Genomic DNA, 23481 nt, shown 5'->3' on the forward strand with positions numbered 1-23481 from the left:
ACACAATTAGTCCCTTAACTTAATTTTAGGTAACACTTTTGTCCTTTATTTTATTTTTTTGTAACGATTTAGTCCTTTATGTTATAAAATGACACTATTTTATCATTTTTGTATGAGATTTTTTCAATAAAATTTGATTTTCTTGACTAGTATGATAAAGATTTGCGTTTGCCTATGAGTTTGATGAATTTTTTTTAGAATTTTTGATTATTTTTTTCATAAAAAGGATAACTATGTTGTTATTTTATAACATAAAGGACTAAATTGTTACAAAAAAAAAGGACGAAAATGTTACCTAAAATTAAGTTAAGGGACTAATTGTGTAATTTTGCCTAAAAAAATTCTATTAAACATTATAGCAATCTTGTTTTTCATGAATGTCGTGTTCACAATCATTGATTTTGTCACCAAAAAAGGCCAAGTGTCCTTGAATATAACGTGGACGATGTCATATCCATATGAAGACTATTCCTTCGGGGAGATATTCTGGTATTCGGGATGGATTTGTTGTCGAGGAAAGGTGTACCGCCACTTGCCATAACGGATGAAGAGGCAATGCGAGCATGCGCATGACATTCCCAAACATCCATCATTGTACGTTGTTAGTGTTTCAACTATAGTGATGAACAAAATAGCAAGTGTACTATATAGTCGTTAATGAGTAAAATTTATAATGTTCGAAGTTTGTATCCTCAGGGATTGTGTTACTTCAACATAACTAATGAGATGATGATTAGATTTTAAGTAACTAGTTGGTGGGTTTTGCACTTAGCAAAATGATTGATTGTTTTATTTGAGAGAGAGACAGAGAGAGAGAGACAAAACTGAGACGTTGAGAGAAGCACATTTCAAGTAATAAGTCAACATCATCAGACAAACTCAGGTGTGTTTTTAGTTTAGCAAATTGAAATGACAAATGCATTAATAATAGTAAGTCATGTGGTTTTTAAGTTTCTCTTAATATTTTCTGTAAAAAAAAAAAACACTGTGCATAGAACAATAGACATTGATTATAGTTATAACTTCATGGGTAGATAATATATTTAACAAAACCTGAAAGGTGGTAACAAATTTTCATAAACAAGTTGGCATCTAATTAGTTGGTTTAAGTTTAGAGAATTTAGTAAGTGGGAGAGGGATCATTTCATATGAGGAAGGGGCCGGGTTAAATTGTGTTGCATTATATTTTAATGATGAGAATACATGAGAAATTTTTCTTATTTATACTAATTAATCCTAGAGGCCAAAGTACAATTTAAACAGTAGCATTAATTATTGCATCAATGGAAACATAATCTTGTAGAAATTGAAAATGCCAAACATAGTGGCTTGCATGACTTAAAGTCCATAATTAGGTGGTGGTAATAGAGAAACCAGCATACTATTGGGTGGTGGCAATGGAGAGACTTCAATATTGAATTCAATCTGTATCACTCCATAGCTGCTTTGAATATGATTTCAGATGCTTTCTCAATGTAGAACTTCAATTTATGTTCATCTATGAACCCCTTTTGGGTTTTCATGGCGATTCTTAATATTTTCTCGTAGCTAATAATTGTAATTGTTAAATCCTGCAACCACACACAAGAGGTAATTAAAGCCTGCTTTGAGCTCATATTCATGAGATCTTGTCTTATCCAACCAAAGTGGATATGGAAATGTATTATGTATGGTGCGGGATTTCGTCATTTTATAATTTTTTTTGTGGTGTCTGGGATTCGAACTTCAGACCATACATATATTATACATTGTTTTTACCAACCGAACTAAATTGTGTTGAAAAATACATTTATCTGTTCATTACTTTTTATCTTCTACAACTTACACACAAAAATTAAAGAATATTGAACAATTTATTGTTAATACCCATTTCAGAATAAATAACCATATATATATATATATGGGGCGTATCACATGAGAATGACAATTATATGTGAGAATGATAAGAATGAATATGAGCCATTAGATTAAAATACATGGCTGAGATTAAAACCCCCAAATTAATCCCTATGAGCTAGCTCAGTTGGTAGGGATATTGCATATTATATGCAGGGGTCGGGGTTCAAACCCCGGACACCCCACTTCTCCACAATTAAATTGTGTGAGCTCTAACCACTAGGCTACTTGACCAAAAAAAAAAACCCAAATTAAACATGTTCACACGCTGACTAATTCTCACTCACTTTCTCACGTGCTCCAATTCTCTGGTTTTGTTCTTCCTTCAAACGCTGCTTCTTTTTCCCCGACCTTAAACCATCTCTTCCGTCAGCCCAGACCTTCAACCACCAGTTTGTGGCGCTCCCAACAGTTCCAACGTAAAGGGTCTCTATCGCCATCACTGTCGTCGCCTTCCACCACTACCAGCTTCGACACATGGTGAGTATCATTTTTACCAAAGATTTTTCATCTGGTAGCTTATTCAATGTTGATTTGTTGAGATTGTATTCAATGAAGATGGATTTGTTGTAGAGACGGTTGTAAAGGAAAATGGAAGAAGATTCACCGTAAAAGTTGTAGAACAAAAGAAAGGAAGGACGGTGGAATTTGGGGAGACAGGGAAAGAGAAGAAGCAGCGTGTGAACATGTTTAATTTGGGGGTTTTAATCTCAGCCATGTATTTTAATCTAATGGCTCCTATTTATTCTTATCATTCTCACATATAATTGTCATTCTCATGTGATATGTCCCATATATATATGACATATCATATGAGAATGGACTTCTTATATGAGAATGATGAGAATAAATCTCAACCATTAGATTAAAATGGTTGGATGAGATTAAGAGATTCTTTTTAAACAACAAATGTGGATGGAATTATTCTATCATTTGTCAACACTCAAATGATTATATGTAATTCGATCTCCTAAGTGTTATCTCTCTCTCTTGGATCCGTTGACGCCAGGTGTAAGTCTATCTGAACTATTATAACTATTTAATCCAAAGGCTAATAATATCCGAACAAAAATAAATCACGTGGTTAACATTAAGTGAAAGCATGCTATTTTTTCTTTCTTTCTTTTTTTGATTGCTCAATGGTTCCTTCTCCGGCTACTGATTTCGCCTCCCAATTTGTCGTCCCTTTAACACAATTCTTGGTATGTTTTTGTGAATGATAACAATTTATTGTTAAACCTAAATTGTTTCAAGATTTAATTAAAAATCATGGTGCAATTTTGTGTACCTTAATGGCAAAATATTGAAATCATTATCCTCCCAAAGAATTGGCCACTCAATAAACCCAATTATAAGCATTGAAATCTTAAAAAAAAAAAAAAAAAACATTGAGATCTTGCATCTAATAATGGCAGTAGATGATGGTGGTGCCGCTTCATCAAAACTTGTATAGTGGAATTCATAGGAAAAACTAGGGAAAGAATCGTTTGATATATTAATCAGTTAAGTTTGTTAATTTGGAAAATTCTATGTAGTTACGATTTCATATGAGACGAGGAACCTTGTGTGTGTTGTTGTTTGCGTGTTCGCGACATCACATTCAAGAAAGAATGATAGCACTCATGTGGAATTCATAAAAATTAGATCATATGTTGCTTACTTATGAAATATTTCTAACCACAAGATTCATCTAATTAAACGGATGAGACTTACACCTTATATCAACGGATCCTCACTCATATGTGTATGTGTGATGTGTAGTGGGAAGCCAAACACATATATCATTCAAAAACTATTATTATCAAGAAAATGTTGAGGCAAAAACAAAATAAAATAGAAAATATGAGTAAAGAGAAGAAAATTAGGTGTATGATTTGTTTAACGGTGAATTTAATTGAATCATAGCATGATATTATCATTTTTACAAAAGTTGTTGTTGTTTTTATATTATTACCAAAAATGATAATGGATGTGCACAAGTATACATAGTATTCAACTCTTTCTATTTGATAAAACTAATATTTATGTCATTCTCACATTCGTATGAATATCTGTTAGACGAGTATTGATGGGTATTAAGGTATTTACAAATATTTGTAAATATCTAACATGATTTTTTAATACAAAAAATGCATCATTATAAAATAATTGAAATTTTGTAGAATTTATTCCTTGAATTTTATTATTAATAATTGTGGTACTAATGATCATTTTACAACTATTTAATTTTGGACAATGTCTCTTAAAGTTACAAACAAAGTTAAGCTTTTACCACTGAGCTGACACATCTTAGACTTATTCATTCTATTTTGATGAGACAAAAATATTATACCACACACTTTCACTTGGACAATAAATTACTAATCAAACAAAAATCATTAATTAGGAAATTCCGTTATATTATATTTCATGACAAGAAGATTTTTATTTAATTTACACGATTATTGTATAATTTTACTAATTCGATAACGGGTATGTATTTTTGCGAGTCCATATACTTAAAAAATGTTTATTTTATTCTATATGTGCTAATAATTTTACTAAATCTAGTTAATTTCATATGTATGTGCATCTATTAATTTAAGTGTACTTAAAATATGGTTTATTTTATGACCATTACTTTTTTCACCCTACCTACTTCTCGCATGCCCTATATTTTTACCAAAATGCCCATGGGGTTTTAGATTCTATAATTCGAACACAATTCAAATGTGTTCAGATTATAGAATCTGAAATACACTTAAATATAAGCGGTAATCATAATCTCTCCCATTTTAGCAGTTGTGAATTTTGTTTTTAAAAACAACAAAAAACCAAAGTAAAAATGATAAAATTTGTCAAATAAAATAAATATAAAAATACCACCAAAAAAATAAAAATAAAAAATCAAATAAAGCTAATGCAATTTGTTTGAATTTTTTTTGAGAATATAAAAAAAAATGGGTCTAAACAATGAAATTTTGAATTTTGAGCAAGTTTCGGAGCAATCCGAGCAGATAGTTTGAAAATTGGTTTTTCAACTAAAACACGACGGGAACAACTAACAATGACTTGAAACACAAGGAGGAGGATTAAGATGATTAGTATGATTCATAAATTGGTTATATATGTTACAAACATGCTCAGTCTTTGTGCTGATACAATTTAGATTATATAGTTCAAATAGTTTTCCCCTAAGGTGGTTAGGAGGTGTTTGTATTTTATAATCAGAATAAACAAGGAACGCGCCCTATTTTTTTTGGTGTTTAGATTGTATAATTCGAATTGATGAAAAATTCATCTTTTTCACTCCAAAACACGGAGAAAACTCATTTCAAATTATAGAATTCAAAAATCCAATGGCATTTTCTTTAAAAAAAATAAAAAATAGGGTGCAGGAAAAGGTCATAGGATGGAAAAGTTAATAGTCTTATTTTAGGGAACTTCTACGGTACACTCGTAAATTGAGGTGTACCGATACTCTTGCTTCATAAATCTATAAACTAACGATCAATTTTATGAAATAAATAGTTATTTGTCGGCATTTATATTTTAGAAAATATGATTTCAGAAGAAAAACGCATCGTTCATTGTTTATAAGAATCATAGTATTTTTTTTACATATTATCGTATAAAATAATCAAATTTCTCATAGAATCTGCCCTTATTTTATTATAGGTTAAAATATGGTTTTGGTCCCTGCAAATATGCCTCGTTTTGGTTTTAGTCCCTGCAAAAAAATTTTGTTGTTTTTGGTCCCTGCAAATATGTCTCATTTTGGTTTTGGTCCCTGGCTTCACTTTTGTGATAATTTGCACACGTGTCACATGATGACTTAACCATTTATTAGAGAAATAGTCCCTGCAAAATCTTTTGATTTTGAAAAAGGTCCCTGCAAAATATTTTGTTTTTGGAAATAGTCCCTGCAGGGACTATTTCCAAAAACAAAATATTTTGCAGGGACCAAAAACAACAAAATTTTTTTGCAGGGACTAAAACCAAAACGAGGCATATTTGCAGGGACCAAAACCATATTTTAGCCTTTATTATATTTGTTTGTATCCATTAAGATATTCCTTCTATACCAGTCTATGGTGAATTTTATTTGTGGATACTATGCATACATGATTTTGATCATCATTAATCATATGTCTAAACCGGACAACGTCGGATTAAAAACACTAGTGTTATTAAATCCACTCTCGTCAATTCAAATATGAAAAAACAAAATACATGCATACCTCAGGTCCACCTGTCGCGGTGAAATACAATCCATATACTGGATGATTTGCCAAAGTCATCTTCTCTACCGGTCCTACGAGGTTAGACATTAGAACACTTGAGTTCCCAATTGTGTTGTAGATTATTTTAGCTACTGCCTGAAACACAAACCCAATAAAATAGAGAACATTAATAAATCAAAGAGGCTCCAAACTAAGAAGAATAATGGTGTTAAAATTTCATGTTTTATCTTTCTACTCGTAGACTCTTTGCTTTCAAAATTATTAATTTATGAATGAAAATATTAATGTGGGACACACCTCAGGTCCTCTTAATCTCATCTCCAAATCCATGAGCATAGCTACAAGATAAACACTGAAAGAACGTCTCTTCCTCTTGATTAGTTCACGGGAATTCCAAACAAACTCAAGAGGATTGGAGATTACTGATTGACTTACTTTAGGTATTGGTATTTGTAAGAAAGAAATTTGATTTCCCCAAAGACCTTTGCACTCTGGTTTTTGCATTTCTGTCAATGATTGGTAACCTCCAATATTTCTTGTGTTGAGCATTACCACTGCTGTGGAATTTGCTCTTTTTGTTTTCTCATTCATCTCTTTCATGTAAAGCCTAATACCATAGAAGACCATTCCACAAACCACATCGTTTATAGTCTGCACCGTTTATACATTCATGCCAATTAGTTAATCAAACTTAATCCAATGATTTAATTTTTTGTATAATAATCCAATGATATGATTACGTGTTAAATATATTTAATTTATTTTCATAATTGACAAAACTTGATTTGTAACCAAAAAAAAAAAACTTGATTATGTCAGCAAGTTTTGATTATCAAATGTTTTCCACCACTTTTTGTCCCTGTTTTTAATTCAACTCATGTGTAAGGACTATTCTTCGAAGACAAGCAAAATGTAGGGAGAAAAGAACATATTTAATCCTAAAATAATCGGGATTCCACTAGCCGTCACATCAACATTCCGTTAGATAATTAACAACAGAGACTAATTTTAATAACGGAGATAAAATATGAGGATTTTAAAAATATTTAATGAAATGTAAGAACTGTTCTTCAAAGGTAGGACTAAAAACATATTTAACCCAAAAAATTTAGATTATATTTTTTGTTATATTTTTGGTGTCATTGAAAAAGATAATCATGATTAGTTTGGTCTATTATAACTTGAAAGCAATAAACATTTATATTTTTAGCTTTAATCAAAATCAAAATTTCATAAAAAAACAATGTTCATAATTTTCAAACGTTAATGCAATAAAAAGAGTAAAAAATAAAAATAATCTTACCACTTTGAGTTTTGTTTTTATTTCTTTGATTTGATCAAGTGATAGTGATATGGTTGACAAGGTAACAGGATGAGATTCATTTCCTTCATATCCTGACCTTATAGGTGTTTTGTCATCTTCAATCATTGTTGTCTTCAATATGCTTGATCCAAAATCTGATATGGAGCTAAAAAAGGATGAGATATCTATACATAACTTCTTAAACAAACTTTTCTTTGCATATTTTGAATCTAATTGTGGTCTTTTTGAAGGAAAAGATAGAGGAAGAGAAGGATCATCAGCTCTTTGAAGACAAGAAAGAAGAGCACCCATGAGAGAGTAACCATCACCAAGTCCATGATGAAGTTTGAATATTATGGTGCAAGCAGCATTGGTTGTTGGATAATTGATAACATGAATTTCCCAAAGTGGTTTATCTTGTGGTGTTTTTTTAGCTAGAATACTTGTTACATAGTCACTAAGATAATTGTCATATAATTCACATGATGATGAATTTATGGTTTCAGGAAATATGGGAATCTTTAAGTGTTCTTCAGGCTTCACTTCGACCTTTTGCCATCTCATCTCACCCTCTTTGTCTTTTACCTGTGCAAATTAATTAATAGTATCAAAATAAAAATAATTAGTGATAATAAAAGGTCAATTTTGATTATTGAAGAAGACTAGATTCGATAGAAATTGACTAGCCTTAATATGCGTTATATTAATTAAAATTTGGTAGGTAACATGTAAGTAATATTAATACAGAAGAGATATAGAATGTAACCATAATTGAGGAGAAGCGTGGGTTGATAGGGATGAAGACATCTTTGAGCAAAGGTATAGCTAATGAATTATCAAATGGAATAGCTAATTCCAAAAAGGCAAAAACATATGAACATATCACAGAGCTGTTGAAGTATTGACCATGAGGACTCACTGGCTCTTGAACTTCTTCATTGAATTTGTCCATTATGGTGTGGTGTGTATGCTGCATGCAAGAGAGAGAGAGAGATTTGATGTAGGACTTCAGTTAGACACTTTGCTACATAAAGCATAAGGTGGCACCATAATTTATACAAGTATGGTACCTGAACAACCTTTCTTTAGGTAATCTATGGGACAACCAAATATATTAAATAGAGAGAAAATAAGAATACAATGATAATATTATATCATGTTCATTATATTTAGTTTTTATGTAGGGTTATGCTAACCAATGTCTGAGACACGAGTTAAGAAAATTAAAAAAGTAAATTTAAAGTATTTTTTTTTTATTTTTTTTTTAAGTTGTTAATACATTGACTATACGACGTTCAATACAAAATACTACTATATTTGACTTCCTCGAATACATTAGTTAGCATTTTCCTTTTATTATTATGGCTTAATAGAAGTTTTGGCCCCCTATGTTTTAAGAAGTTGCGATTTTGGTCCCCTAACTAAGTAAACTACAAAACCGCCCCTTAAGTATTGACTTTTTTGCAGTTTTGGCCCTCTGGCCAATTTTGACCAAGTCAATGCACACATGGACGTCACGTGTGTATTTATTTATTTTTTAAAAAATTTTAATATATATTTTTTAATTAAAAAAATATATTTTTTAAATTTTTTAATAATTATAAAATAAATACACACGTGGCGTCCACGTCAACTTTGACTTGGTCAAAATTGACCTGAGGGGCCAAAACTGCAAAAAAAAAGTCAATACTTAGATGACGGTTTTGTAGTTTATTTAGTTAGGGAGCCAAAATCGCAACTTCTTAAAACTTAGGGAGCCAAAACTACTATTAAGCCTATTATTATCTACTATGCCAAAATATACTCATCTCTACCTTCAAGTACAACCACCAACCATCAACCTTCATCTTTCTCCTCTATCTCTAACTCCCAGGCCCAGCAAATATATAATGGCTCACAAACCACAAAACACACCATGCATCATCAACGTAACGTGACCCTCCAACGTCCAACCACAACAACTACGAGATCGCACCTTTAAATTTTTATTTTGAAAACAATGCTAGTCAGATCTGTCACATCATCCCGGTCTCTAAAGAGACCCTTCAATTTCAATAAGTTTTTCTCCATAAATGCATCAATACAATTCTATTGTTGTTCCACACCATATTTGCAAATACCAACAATTGAACATCAAATCCACTAAGCAAAGTACCCAGTCTTCAATCTTAACCCTTGAATTACACCTATTATCCTATGTTTTATCTATCTTGAATCCCCTCAAATGTATATCCTGCACCATACACTGCACCACTAGCCCAAAGCTTGTCTCTCTCACCTCATATTATATTAGTTTGGAAAAACAGTAAAAAGTTTTAAAAAATCTCAAGATTGAAAGTGTGGTTTAAACTAGGTTCAGTAATGATAAAACATTACTGCAATTTACAGTATAGTATCTATACAGTATAGATATAAGTTGTTGGACAACCAAAACATTTCTCTACCATACCTTCTCTTTCAATGAAATGTTTAGAATTGATTTTAACTAAAAAATGATTTTGTTTGACATATTCTTATAATAGTGAATTGAAGTAAATATTCTTTTCCAGAATATAGTGAATTAATTCTTATTTATACTAGTTATGATAATATTCTTTTCCAGAATCTTCGTTGAATAATGCAAGTAGAGAATTAAATATCATGATCTTAAAAATTATTGGGGATCATATTAGATGCTTCAGATAAAAATGACACATCTGTATTACTAGATTACAATGAGAGGAGGGAGGGAGACTCAAAAAATGGCTTGTAGCCTGTAGGTTGCTGTTATACTCAAAGAGCCACTGCACTTCTTTTATGTAGCCATTCTCACAGTATCAAGACACGTAACAAGCTCATCATCCCTTTACATTATAACCGAAGATATTCAAATTTTGCCATTACTTTTCAATACCTTCCCACACTATATTAGGACACATTAAGCAAATTAAATATGCACACCACTGAACTAATTTAATTGAGCTCATCAGATTTCTCATATGTACGTTTCCTCATCATCATTTTCTTTTGTGCTTTCCCTTCCTGAAATCATGTTCATCAAGCTCTTTGTTGCTCGGCCAACTGCTCTAGAAGTCTTTCTTGCAGCTCCTACAACAACAGGTTGCAAAGATATTTCGGGCAAATTCGCTCTCTCTTCAATCATGGCTGTATCAAAACAAACAATAATCAGACCAACAATAGAGGATAGACAAGATTGCTCGGACAGTCAGTCTGTGTCTCTGGGAATTGGAATGATGCAGCCACTGCAGTAACAAGATCAATACCGTTGGATGAATATCTAATGACTCGCATTCTAAGCATGTGGTTAAAATCTCGTTTTTCGGAGGACGGAGGTTGAAATATAAGTCATCTGATCTCTATCCAAGAACTCTAGTATATGTTGCAAGGACTGAATCATATTAATATATTATGACTGCAGTGAACCCAAATCAATGTTTAACGAAGACTCCAATACCAGATACCTATTTCTTGCTTGAAAAGAAAAACGACTATTAAGTAGTTCAATTTTTAGCATTAAATGGAACGTATTCAATGCTCTGTATATCAATGTGAAAAAATAGAAAATGAATTTATTGATGTGGCTAGAGGTTGATGTTTGAATGGTATACATATTCATCAAAATATCAGTCTACAAATGAATATATTAAACAAAAAAGTAAAATATAATTTGAAATATGTTACACATAACAAGAGAGAATCTATTAAAATGTTCCCGGAAGAAACATGATAAATAAAACTTTCACAATCACTAATCAACAATTTCGATTAAACATTATAATATACTTTCATATATTATTTAATTGATACCAATTGAGTTCTAACAGAAATCATCCTTCAAAAAATGAAAACAGAACAATCACTAATCAACAATTTTGATTAAACATTATGTTATATTTTCATATATATTATTTAATTGATACCAATTGACTTCTAACAGAAATCATCCTTCAAAAAATGAAAACGGAAAATTCCAACCCACTAAAGGAAGAAATCAAATAATTCCAAGGTTTCCCCTAGCTATTTCTTTACTTCTAGTCACAGAGCTGCTAAATGCTTTAGAGCGTGTTTGGATTAGTTTATTTGAGGTTATTGTGAGAATGCTTGAAAGAAAATATGAAAACAGCTTATAATATGTTCATAATCTGTTTTCAGCTTGTTTTTATAAGCTCTCCAAGATAGCTTATGAGAACAGCTTACAGTTTATACGAAAACAATGTAACTTTTGCTTATCTTTTGGTATATAAATAGCTTATACACAAGTGCTTATCATTATAAGCGCTTATGCTATAAGCTGCAAATTAAATTGTTTATGCAAACAGGGTTTTAGTTGAAAAGCAATCGTAATAATATTATACATACATATCGTTTGTTTTTGTGCCACTGAACCGATATGTCGAATTCCAGTTTCTGCTGCTTGCAAAGCTTGAGCTGACTTGCTGATTCCTTCTGTTATTTCCTGGCTAATTGTCAAACAATAAATTATCTTAGATTCACCCATATATGCAATGTGGATAAAGCTATGACTTTGAAAAATAATTCCCGATAAAAAGGCATCTTTTTTCATTAGCAATTGCCATGTGATTAAAATTTCAAAGTTCAGTTTCAAGTTCTTTTTGTTACATTTGTCTAGTGTAATTCTATTGGATAGTACCAAAATATTGTACATAGCAGCAAGAAACAGGGTGAGAAGACATAATCTTCCTTAATGGCTAAATCTCTGATGCACGAATACATCCATTTTATTTCCGTATCTGTATCGGATACGTTGGGATATGCCAATAATACATCCAAAAGGTATCCGGATGCATCTGTTTGAAAACAAAAAGCAAAAAATTATGGATATATAACAAACAAATACGCTCTGATACACCAAAACTTGAGGAGACGCAACCTAAATGGCTATCAGGCGGCAATAAGAGGTAATAGGTTCCTCGTCTTGCTTCGTTGTTGTCGCTTTTTCCAGACCAAGTCTCATGCCCTGTTTTCCCGGCGCAAGCCGCAGGGACTTAGTAGGGCAATTAGCTTCAGCTGGAAATAGATGAGAAAAGGGGTCTTCATCTTGCTTGCATGTTGCATTTAACACAAAAAAGAACCTCTGTTGAAGAGCCTTTGTTTTTTTGCATGGCCTCTTCAACTTGCTTGAATGTTGCAGTTAGCACGGACTTGATCTGCCTGTGTTTTCAACCCACAGCCTTTGTGATTAGATTTTTACACTCACTCACCAACCTCTATTTTTCCAATGTCACAAGAACCTTCTTCTTTTAAAGTTTTATTTTTAATTTCTTTATTGTTTCAATTAATTTTGTATCTCATAAAATTGTTACACTCTGTATCATTGTATCCCCTGGCTCATACTTTAACACAATCTACAAGTCCAAACCCTGCCAATTTAAATCCTTATATCCTTATCTTTCTGTTTCTTGACAACTTTGTAAGAGAGAATTTCATAAAATTGTTCAAATCACTGGCATTTTAGTACTATGGTTCATGCTTTATCACACGTTAGTTACAAGTCACATATAGCTAGAATTTAGAAGCATGTAATTGCCAAAGAAAACTAAAAAGTAAGCATATACTCTAAGAATAAGCTTTCACCTCCCAGCAACCAATACAAAGCACAGAACTAGAAGAAAAGAGAAACCATTTTGATACACGTGCAAGTATTATGTCTCTACCACTTCTGTTTTATTGATGTTCAGTAAGAATGGGTTGAGTGTGGTTTCTTGTAAAACTATAGCGTATATATTGCTACCAATATTACCAATAGCGAATACTAAACAGAACAACTATTTACAGCTATCAATCTCAAAATAACCATCATATAGAAATATGTAACAGGGAATGAAATACAGCAATGACAGATTCATTCAAAACAAGGTATTTATTGTCACCTTAGATCACTCAATTCTAGTGTCAGATCACTTATTTCCATCCCTGAAAGCCTCATAGCAGCCATGGTGCTAGGAAGTTCCTCACGAGCTGTATCGGCTAGCTTTGAAAATGATATTGCAGCATTTCTCATTGCCTAAGGAAGATATGTAAAAGTAAGTAGATACTATATATGAATATCTATAGTCTGTTTAGGTTTAGCAATTAACCTAATAAGATAAATATGAGGATGACATAAAGTATGTCAAGACCTGAAAACATAATGCTAAATGAAGAAGAAAAAAAAAATTGTTTTTTAAAATGCCTAACCAATAATTGCTAAATGAAGAGAAAAAAAATTGTTGTTTTTTAAAATGCCCAACCAATAATTTTATGATGCTGTTAAAGAAAATAAATGGGTATAGCCTTATAGGAATAGCCAAGTTCAAATTCGTATAGAATCAAACAGAAGATGATGAATATTACACACACAAATTACAAATATAGAAAAGATCAATTTAAACCGCATACAGGATATTTGACACTACTCATGCTGAAAGATTATTCAACTGTGATATATGTCTCAAAAAGAGGATGTTATAAATCATCAAATTGAAAATGACTGAGCAGTCTGAGCCTAGCACTCTTCTCTAAATTTTAGACATCTCACGTGCAGATTCAAATCCCTTTCTTAGTGTTTAACTCACTCGTCACATAACACCTCTTAGGCAAAGTTATTTAAAATCCAATACTCCCTCCAAGAAAAAATATTTTGTTTGGACAGATGTGCTAAATAGGATGAAGACAAAGGGGCATAAGGGTGGTTTGGTAGTTGGGATGGGGGAGTTAAGGAGTGGAGTGATAAGGAGGTTGACAGTTCAATCTCCACCCCCAACATAAAACTAATATTTTCAGTTTCAAAAAATAAAATTAAATAGGATTGAAGACAAAACCTTGCATTCCTTTATATCAAAACGCATATTCAACTTTTGGCAGTTTATTTTCAGGATTTATAGATCAGTGCAGATATTACAAATGATAAAAGAGGAAGAGAAAAGTCAGATAAAAGATAAGTAGGATCTTAATTCAAAGTTTAAAGCACGAAATTGCAATACGTCACAAACCTATAAAGTCTGAAAAGGAAGGAAAGCAAATGCAACGTACTAAAATCATATCAGTCATATTAATATATATGCAAACATCTAAATGTACGCATTGTGATAGAAAACTTACAAATAGGGCGGGAACGGCAGCAAAAACCAGGCCAGTGAATGCCACTGAAGTCTGCAGAGACAATAATCAAAGTTTCTTATTAGCTACAAACACATTTCATTCAATTCAAATAGAAAGATAAATTCAAGGAAATTTTGTAAAAGATAGCAATTCACTAAGATTTTAAACATAACTCTTCAATTAGTTTTTTTTATACTAGCAAATAGTAGTAATTAGTTGTTACTTTAGTCTTTCATGTGATGCTTACATTGATGATTTCTTATTTAAGAAGATTTACAATAATGATAGCCACCTATACACTAAGGCTCTGTTTGGTAAGACATGTTTTTTATCTTATAGCTTATAGCTCATGTCTTATAAGCTCATTTGACTAAAAAAAAACTCTATTTGGTAACGTCACGTTCTCACGAACTTATAGCTTTTTACTAGCTTATAGCAGTTTTTTTAAGCTAATTCAAGTAGCTTAAAGCTGAAAGCTTATGGCTTATCATTATTGATCTCAATTTTATCCATGAAATCTTAATTGAAAAACAATTAAATATTAATTAAATATATCATTTTTATGTGATTTCATTCATATTTATAACCGCTAATTTTACCAAACACTACAAATTCAATTAGCTAGCTTATCCACTATGAGCTCATCAGCTATTCACTATTTTGTACCAAACAGAGCCCAAGTAAAAAAGAGTATTAGAATTAGGGTGTGTTTGGATAAGCTCAAACAGGTTAGTTAAGCGCTAATTGAATAAGTGCTTATTATCCAAGTTGTTACTTTATTAGCTATATCTATAAATTTTAATGAAGAAAGAAAGAATAAAGGTAAAATAGGAGTTTATTGAATTAATTAAATCACATGTAGTATACTAAGCAAATTGACATTAGAAATTTGAATGTTGAATTCATAATTTGAAATTTAATCAACAAACAATGTTCCTAAAAACAAAAGATTTGTGATACATACCGTGCAGGCAATGAATGCGAGAAGAAAGAAAGCTTGGTCACTGAAGTTAAGCTTAGGAGAATTGAAGGAAGAAACTTGAGGATTTGCGACTTGAGTGTGAAAAACATCATCATTTTGAAGAAAAGGTTCGTCTGAAAGGTTGTTGGATCCATTAGAGGAAGAGGAACAAGATGAAATGAATTGGGGTGATTTGAATTTAGAAGAGATGAAGAGAAAATGGCGTTGTTGTTTGTGAAGAAGATTGAAAGATTTAGTTGTAGTTGTTGTTGAAGTGTGTGGGAAAGCAGCACGTAATGAAGAAGTGAGTAAGGAATTCATGGTGAATTAGGTTTTAGAACAGAGTGAGTTGTTCCGATTTAACTCGTTTCAGCTGAGAAAACGAGTTACATATTTGAGCGACACGTTTCTAAGTTCTAATTGTGACTCACTGTTTTCTCTTCTGCACTTCGTAATCTCCTCCAACTCTATCTCATTCATTCATACCAATAAATCAAATAATCTTTTTTTAAGGGATTTATGACATTATTTTTATCAGCCATTGAATTTAACTATTATAAATGTATGGTGAAATATAATATTCTCTGAAAAATAATTTTGTTATTGCATTATAATTTTTATATGAACCCCGAACACACCAAAAATAATAATAAATTTAAAGTTTTGTACGATATTTTGCCAAACAACTTTAAAGTTAAAAATAACTTTATAACTAAAAAAAATAAAGAAATCAAATAGCTTTAACTTCTTTCTTAAAGATCTTTATTTTAACTTTGTTTTAAAGCTTTTAGACCATAAAAAACATAGTCAAACGGTACCTAACACAAACCTCAATAAGCTCGTAAAAATAAGATATCCACTTGTTTGTGAGAAAGTGAACCATTACCAAGCTAGTCTTTTTTAGCCAAATGAGCTTATATGACATAAGCTATAAACTCAAAAACATGTCTTACCAAACAGACCCTACGTTTCTACTCCCCATAATCCATTTCCAATTTTTTTTAAAGGTAATCCATTTCCAAATATTTTGTTTTCATTTACTATTCATGTTCTGTAATAGTTCTAAGCTTTCTTTCCTTGATTTTGTTTTCTTTCTGCACAATCCAACATCAGTGTACTTGTAATTCATACACCGGTCTACAACTCTACATTACTAAGGATGTGGCTTTACTCTTTTGTTTCAATTTCATTTGGATGTCAATGTTGATTTTCATTGTCGTATAAATACAGATAATAATATTAACTGTGTATCTATACTGCACACATTATTTCGATCTATATTACCGAATATTGTTCTGTTGTTATCTTTACTCATTGGCATAAAATTCAAATGTCATCCCACTGGTCTACAATTGTAGGCAGTACATTTAACATTCAATACAAGTCCAATGATTCAAGGATCCTGCGAGCCTGGATTTGGAGTGCAGTTAGTCTCTGTTCTGGATCCAGCGTCGAGCCAAATTGACTGGCTGCCCATATCAAGGAGGCTGATGTCTCCCCTAGGAGCCGCCTTGTGTCTTCGTGTATAGATGCCAAAGGAGGTGAATCTCTTCCATTGACATGTCCAATGAGCAATTGCAAAAACTCTCCACATTTTAACCTGAGAAATAAAATATCCTTTATTATCAAGTTATTTCAAAACAGCTGAGAAAATTGCTGGCATCATGAGTATTGAAGATATAGAAAGAATCAAGAATTCCAAATAAAAATGTCATCTGTCATTGATGCCAAATCAGAGGTCTATTTGTCCTATCTTTTTCATTGCCTACTTGAGGAATGCTATGGACAACATTTTTAAAACTCTCTCAAATACTCTCTCAACCATTGGTCCACATCATCAATCTTTTAAAACCAAATACAGGCTGACCGGCTCTACCAGTTTCATATATTGACAACTTTTAGTTCAGACTTCAACCAAAAACAAAAAAAATTGTGACCGCTGTGCCTTGGTTCTTCCGCAAAAAAATCTCGTGAGTGGCGTGAGAGCTCAAACACAACTACCACATCGACGAACTCTGTCATCGTTCTTACAGTGCTTTGACATTTTGACATCAAGGCAAATCAAATTTTGTGAATCTGCTGTCACTAAAGTTTTAATATTGTCTGAAACATGACAAAGTAAAGCTACAGAACAACTTCACTAACACCACTACACCTATCCATCTACGCATGATTATTATTTATTTTTTAACTAGGTTTATTAACACCTACTTAAAACAAAGAAAAAAATTAATCTTTAAGCGAAGATTGGAGCATCCAACTAATTCGATTGGAAATGAAGTGAATAGTGAACAAAGGTAATTGATTTAACTGAAATTGATGATTGGAGTGATGGATTGCAGCAACAATTTGCAGAGGTGGTGATGGTTTTGGTGGACGCAGCGACAATAGTGGTGACACATGTGTTTCGACGGCGACGATTCGTTGTTTCGAAGATGACGGTGCTGGTTTTGAATGAATGTGGATTAATGGCTGAGCTCTTTTGCCTCGTCAAGGAGAATTGATGGTCGCTGATGGTGATAGTTAGTTTAGGAAGAAGACCCTTCGAATTCCATTGGGGATGATGACAAAGTGAATTAAAAAAAAAATACAGTGCACTCAAAGAATCGGTAGCCAAAAAAATAGTTTAAAATATTGATGACATGGCCCAATCCAAGAGAGTGTGGTTGTGGGAGAGTGTTTGAGCGCCTGTCGCTAGCACTCCTCTTGCCTACTTTATAAAAGGAATTTTAGTGGGTTGAGATACATTGATTAATTAGTAAGTATTAAGTGTTTAATGGGCCTGCAGCGACAGCAAAATTAGTTTTACACTGTCATCCAATAAAAAACCATCAATCTACCATATCATACAACTAATTTCAAAATATCTCTGTGATTGGCGGAATACAAGATGCTCATTGGATATCAGTGTAAAACAATTTTACACTGACAGTGCATATTATATTTTCTCGTTAGGAAATCATATCATTTATTGTATTTATTCTATGTGGTAAAGTTTTCCCTAAGGTGGAACTATTTTACACTGACAGTGTAACAACTTTTCCCCTTTTTGCATGAAATTGTAACTGCTTAATCCTACTGTCTTTGAAAAGTCATCACTGAGATATTGTTTATGTTTCTGAAAGAAAACAAGTTAAATAATCAACTATCAATGCACACTAAATTATAAATTCTGATTAGAACAGGTCTCCACATGATATCTTGTACTACTGAGAAGGCAAGCAAATTCAATGTTACATGACTACAAAACATGACCAGCATGATGAGAGCAACAAAAGAGTGATAGACTACTTATCTAAAAAAGAGAGCTGAAGAACTGTCTGACCAGTATATGAGCATTAAAATGAATGAGACTGGCTGTAACAAGCAGTACCTGAGATTTTCATCCACTTGTTTGTCTCTTATAAGGTCAGCAACTTCCATAATACCATTACATTTCTCAAAATCCTGATAATATCAAAAAGAAAGAAATTACAAAAAGTAAACTAAGAGTGATGGTTCTTCGGCAGCAAAAATATACAATCTCTGAGCTAAGCCATGACACTTAGAAATCTAAAGTTTCTTAAAACATTTTAAGAAAAAAAAGAAGCAAACTAGTATTCAGCAAATCTTCCTTACTAAACCGCAAATAATGAAGAAATGATAACCTCAACTTATAAAGCATAAATAGATGATAAAACAAAATATATGTTAAAACTAGAACGATAGAATAATGAAACACGTTTGTAAATGATGTAAGGGCAAGAGTTAGGTACCATTTGATTGGGTGATGAATCCACCATCAATGAGATCAGAGCATCCAAGCATGCACTTTGCTCAAGAACTCCACGGGTGGATAATATATTCAACAAAACCTGAAAGGTAGTAACAAATTTTCATAAACAAGTTGGTATATGTTTACTAGGTTTAAGTTTAGAAACTTTGGTATGCGGGAGGGGGATCACCTTATACATGTTCCTACTTAAGATGTTACTTGTTCTATATGATTGGAGTGCCATGCTCATATTTAAAGGTAAATTTCTTTATTTTCTGTTTAATTTGATATGAGAAACAGTACTTTCTATGGCTTATTTTGCGTTTGACTTCCGCTAATGGTATTAAGGGGTCTCATTGCTGAATGTGTGAAGAGATTGGAGGGTTGTTTCATATAAAAAGGAGGGTTAAGATATAAGCATTACAATGTCTTCCATAGTGTATAAGTGTGTGTTTTCCCATGAAGTTGTGAAATAAACCAAACTTTATCACCGCAATCAGCTTTCAGTCACATAGAGGCCCATAATAGAACCAGAGGCTTGAGAAACAGAGAGCTATTATAAATTCACAATAAGTAACAATACTATATGCAGACTGCAGGAAAAAAATTCCTTGCAACCCCAAAAGCAACATAGAGTATATTAAACATGGTGAAATTACAGAAATTTTCCATATGGAAAAATGCATCCAAATATGACATAGACACGAACATGACACATAAACAATGATAATAATTTGAGAAAACAGAAGTGATTGAATGTAACCACTAGTCTAGGTGTGATTACTCATTTCGGTGTTGGACACTGGTCAGGTCTTTAATCTAAAGTATCAATGGTACATAGAAATCTGATATGAGGGAGTGTGAGTACAAAGCTAGTAAATAAAATAGTAGAAAAATGAAGCTGACCTGAACAGCATTGTGTTGATGGGCAAGAGTAGTACTATGAGGATGAAGCAAACAACATCCTTCCAAAACTCTAAGAGCAAGTGCAATTTCATCATCTGTGGATGGACTTGTTAACTTCATAGGTTCCACACCAAATATATGACTCATATCTCCTACCCTACTGTAATTGTAATCATTCCCAGTCTCCTTTAGAGAGTGCTGAAAGAGAACCGGAAGCACTGTAATGAAAGCAACACAACCATAAAACAATCAAAACAAACCAAATGTGTGTCTGACACGACACCAACACCAACACATGTGATTACATTCAATTATCCATCCTATAGAGAGTCTGTCTACCTTACCTTGAAGATGGGGAATGGATTGGGTAAGGTTAAAGAGATAAATAGTGGAATCAGAATGAGCAATGGAATTAAGGAAATTGAGAATGGAACGAAGAGCACGGAGACGAAGAAATGAGAATTCAGCACGTGCATCCCTTAGACCAGTGGTGAGAGCGAGAGTGACTTCACGATATACCCTTTGTTGCTGAAGTGAATTGACAAGCTCAACCACCGAAGCATTTGGATCTGATGATGATGATGATCCAGTTGAATCTTGTTTCGTTGTTTCGATTCCTTCGCTCCACAATGGTTTCTTCAAATACATGATTTGTAAACGTGATGAGATCGAAATTAGTGATGATGAAAGTGGGTTGTTGCTTTGCTCCTTCTCCTCCTCTCCTGTGTGTGTGCGCTCAGGTCATTAATTTAACTTTGATCTGATCAGATACCAAATAAGTTGTTGGTTTTACAATTTAATTGTTTAAATATCATTTTTAGTTTTTAATTAAAAAAAATGTACGAGAAAATAAGTACTATAATTTAATCCTCCTCCAAAACAATGTAATTTAATCTTCTCAATGAAAAAGAGTCCCCTATTCGAATGAATCTTAGAAGAACCCATGCCACTAAATTGAAACCACCTACTCCAGCCATTAGACCATTCACAATTTTAAGGTAGATAAAACTGATGTGGAGGAGTTTGTATTTTGATTTGATATTTACAATTTTTATTTAATGATAGAGAGAATCATGCAATTGGCCACTTCTACCATAATATAATATAATTTGGTATTGATTGATGATAGATAAAATAGAAGAGGAAAGTGGTTTGTTGCATTCATGCTGCCGGCGTGCTCAGGTCATCGTCACTCAAACAAACATCGTTGCTTTCCACATTTTGACCTTAACTTTTCTTTGCCATCGGTGGCGGAGCCAAGAAATTTATGGAGCTCGGATGAAAAATTTATCGCAACTTCACATGTGACAATATATAAACAGTTATAAATCAATTTTTTTTTTTTTTAAAAAAAATTTCCACAAAAAAATCGAAATAAAAGAGGTTTATCATTTTGTCAACAAAAGTACAATTTAAAATAGGATTATTAATTGAAATTGACCATGTAATATACGTGAAGTCTGAAAATTGACCTTGTAAATTAAATCACATGTATTCTGACCATGTAATTCAGGATTTTTATTATTTATAACTTGTAGTATACGAGAAGTCCAAAAAAGCAACCGAGAGATTGAATTTTTTCATGATTTCTTAGAGGCGAGTTATGCCTTTACACAAAAAAATTATAAATTTTCGACAAGCGACAAACTAATTATGAATTTTTAAAGTGTCAAAAGCTCAAAAAACAAAACAACGGCAATCTCGACCTATAAATCGAATTTTGAGCTCATTATTTGCAGAGACATCTATAAAAATACATAAAAAGAATATGTAAAGTTTCATAGCATTTCGAAGTCGTTTATTTATTTTGATTTTTCAACCAAAACATGCAAAATTGAAATTTTGTTCCGCGTAAGTGTATATTCACAAGTCAAATTTAGTTCCCAAATTTTGTAGGCATGATTATAACATGATAAGAACCTTCACAATGAAATTTTGTAGTTTTTAAACGAGATACAAATTAATTATAAGTTAGTTTAAGAAATTCATAATTATGAGGGAATAAAAATTCATAATTAATTTATCCCTGGTCGAAGAAATTTAATTTTTGTTTAAAGCTATATTTTAACATGCTAAACATGTATGAAAAAAAATAGTGAAAAAACATGTAGGTCACATTTTTTGACTACACGTATATTATAGGGTGGTCAAAAATAAGAAGAAATTCAAGTTACAATGCTAGAATATATGTTTTATATTTTATTGAGTCATTTTTCAGACATAAAGTATATTACATGGTCAATTTGAACAATTAATCTGTTAAAATAAGAGAGATGAATCCGGCACTAGTGTGCTAAATAAAATTTCAAGACCTATTTGTGTGTAAAAATTTTCAGATTGTCCAAATTTTTCTTTTTGTAAATGTGTTAATGAACTTTTTGGTTGGGTCTAATGTGCAAAATTTATCGATTGAGCCTGGGCGACCGCCCGAGGTCGCGGGCGGTGAAACCGCCCCTGTTTGCCATCTCCGTCTTTTCCCCGCATGCACAAAATCCCCCAACAAGAAATTAGTTAGACATTTTTAGACTTTCTCAAAAAAAATCACACTTTACTTTCTCTCGTATGTAAATGTGTTGGTGATATAATAATAAGATAGATAAAAGAGAAGATAAAGTGTTGAATAGATGTTAAGTTGCACAATTACAAATATCATTATCCAACTCCTCAAATAAAAAAACATTATTACAAAAAAAAAAAAGTTGTTCCCTATAAATATACCAATTTTTTGTTTTAATTTTTCTAAAATTTTCCTTCAATTTTTAGTCTCTATAAAATTTTCAATCACTATTTTTGGTCTTTATTTTTAAGTTGATTTTTGTATTTTTAAATAAAATGTGTAGAATATTGTAAAAAAGTTTCCCAAAAAAAAGTAGAATTTTTTAACAAAACAAAAATTAAATATGAATTTTTAATTTTTAAAAATATAAAAATTCATATTAAATTCATGTTCTGTTAATTCAAAAATATAAATTCTACATATGAAAATATAAAAATTCATATTAATATTACAAATTTTTCTCTGCAAAATTTCATTCAAAAATATAAATTCTACATATGAGTTTACTTTAAAGGAGAAACCAAAAGTACAGATGGAAAATTTTTAAGGAACTAAAAATTAAAGAAATTTTGTAGAAGGATTAAAACAAAAAATTAAAATATTTATCGGGACCAAAACCATATTTAACTCTAAAAAAAAAAAAAAAAAAAAAATAGGGAGTGATCAATTAAGTAGAGTAAAAAACATAGGACGTGTGTTGGTCCATGCCATTAAACTTAAAATACGTTGCGTGCCCCGAACCACAATATCGTATTCACGAAAATGTTGAGGTTGAAAATT

The 23481-nt window shown here is 31.9% G+C and overlaps 3 protein-coding genes across 3 annotated transcripts; all 3 read right to left on the reverse strand.

Annotated features, from left to right (window-relative positions):
- Nucleotides 1-1249: 1249 nt before the first annotated feature.
- LOC25494444 (O-acyltransferase WSD1) lies at nt 1250-8475 on the reverse strand. The gene is made up of 5 exons (XM_013601197.3): nt 8189-8475; nt 7423-8007; nt 6417-6770; nt 6117-6254; nt 1250-1571 (listed from the first exon to the last, which is right to left on the reverse strand). The coding sequence occupies exons 1-5, from the start codon at nt 8396-8398 to the stop codon at nt 1431-1433; spliced, it is 1428 nt and encodes a 475-aa protein (XP_013456651.3). The 5' UTR covers nt 8399-8475; the 3' UTR covers nt 1250-1430.
- Nucleotides 8476-10063: 1588 nt separating this feature from the next.
- Nucleotides 10064-15976, reverse strand: LOC11443683 (uncharacterized). Its single transcript, XM_003607399.4, has 5 exons — nt 15488-15976; nt 14524-14574; nt 13314-13447; nt 11782-11882; nt 10064-10566 (listed from the first exon to the last, which is right to left on the reverse strand). The coding sequence occupies exons 1-5, from the start codon at nt 15803-15805 to the stop codon at nt 10397-10399; spliced, it is 774 nt and encodes a 257-aa protein (XP_003607447.1). The 5' UTR covers nt 15806-15976; the 3' UTR covers nt 10064-10396.
- A 697-nt stretch (nt 15977-16673) lies between these two features.
- On the reverse strand, nt 16674-20969 carry LOC11446669 (uncharacterized). Its single transcript, XM_003607401.4, has 5 exons — nt 20489-20969; nt 20145-20362; nt 19240-19338; nt 18858-18931; nt 16674-17084 (listed from the first exon to the last, which is right to left on the reverse strand). The coding sequence occupies exons 1-5, from the start codon at nt 20790-20792 to the stop codon at nt 16859-16861; spliced, it is 921 nt and encodes a 306-aa protein (XP_003607449.1). The 5' UTR covers nt 20793-20969; the 3' UTR covers nt 16674-16858.
- Nucleotides 20970-23481: the final 2512 nt, after the last annotated feature.

This window comes from Medicago truncatula, chromosome 4, assembly GCF_003473485.1.
Source record: "Medicago truncatula cultivar Jemalong A17 chromosome 4, MtrunA17r5.0-ANR, whole genome shotgun sequence".
Taxonomy (NCBI): Eukaryota; Viridiplantae; Streptophyta; class Magnoliopsida; order Fabales; family Fabaceae; genus Medicago; species Medicago truncatula.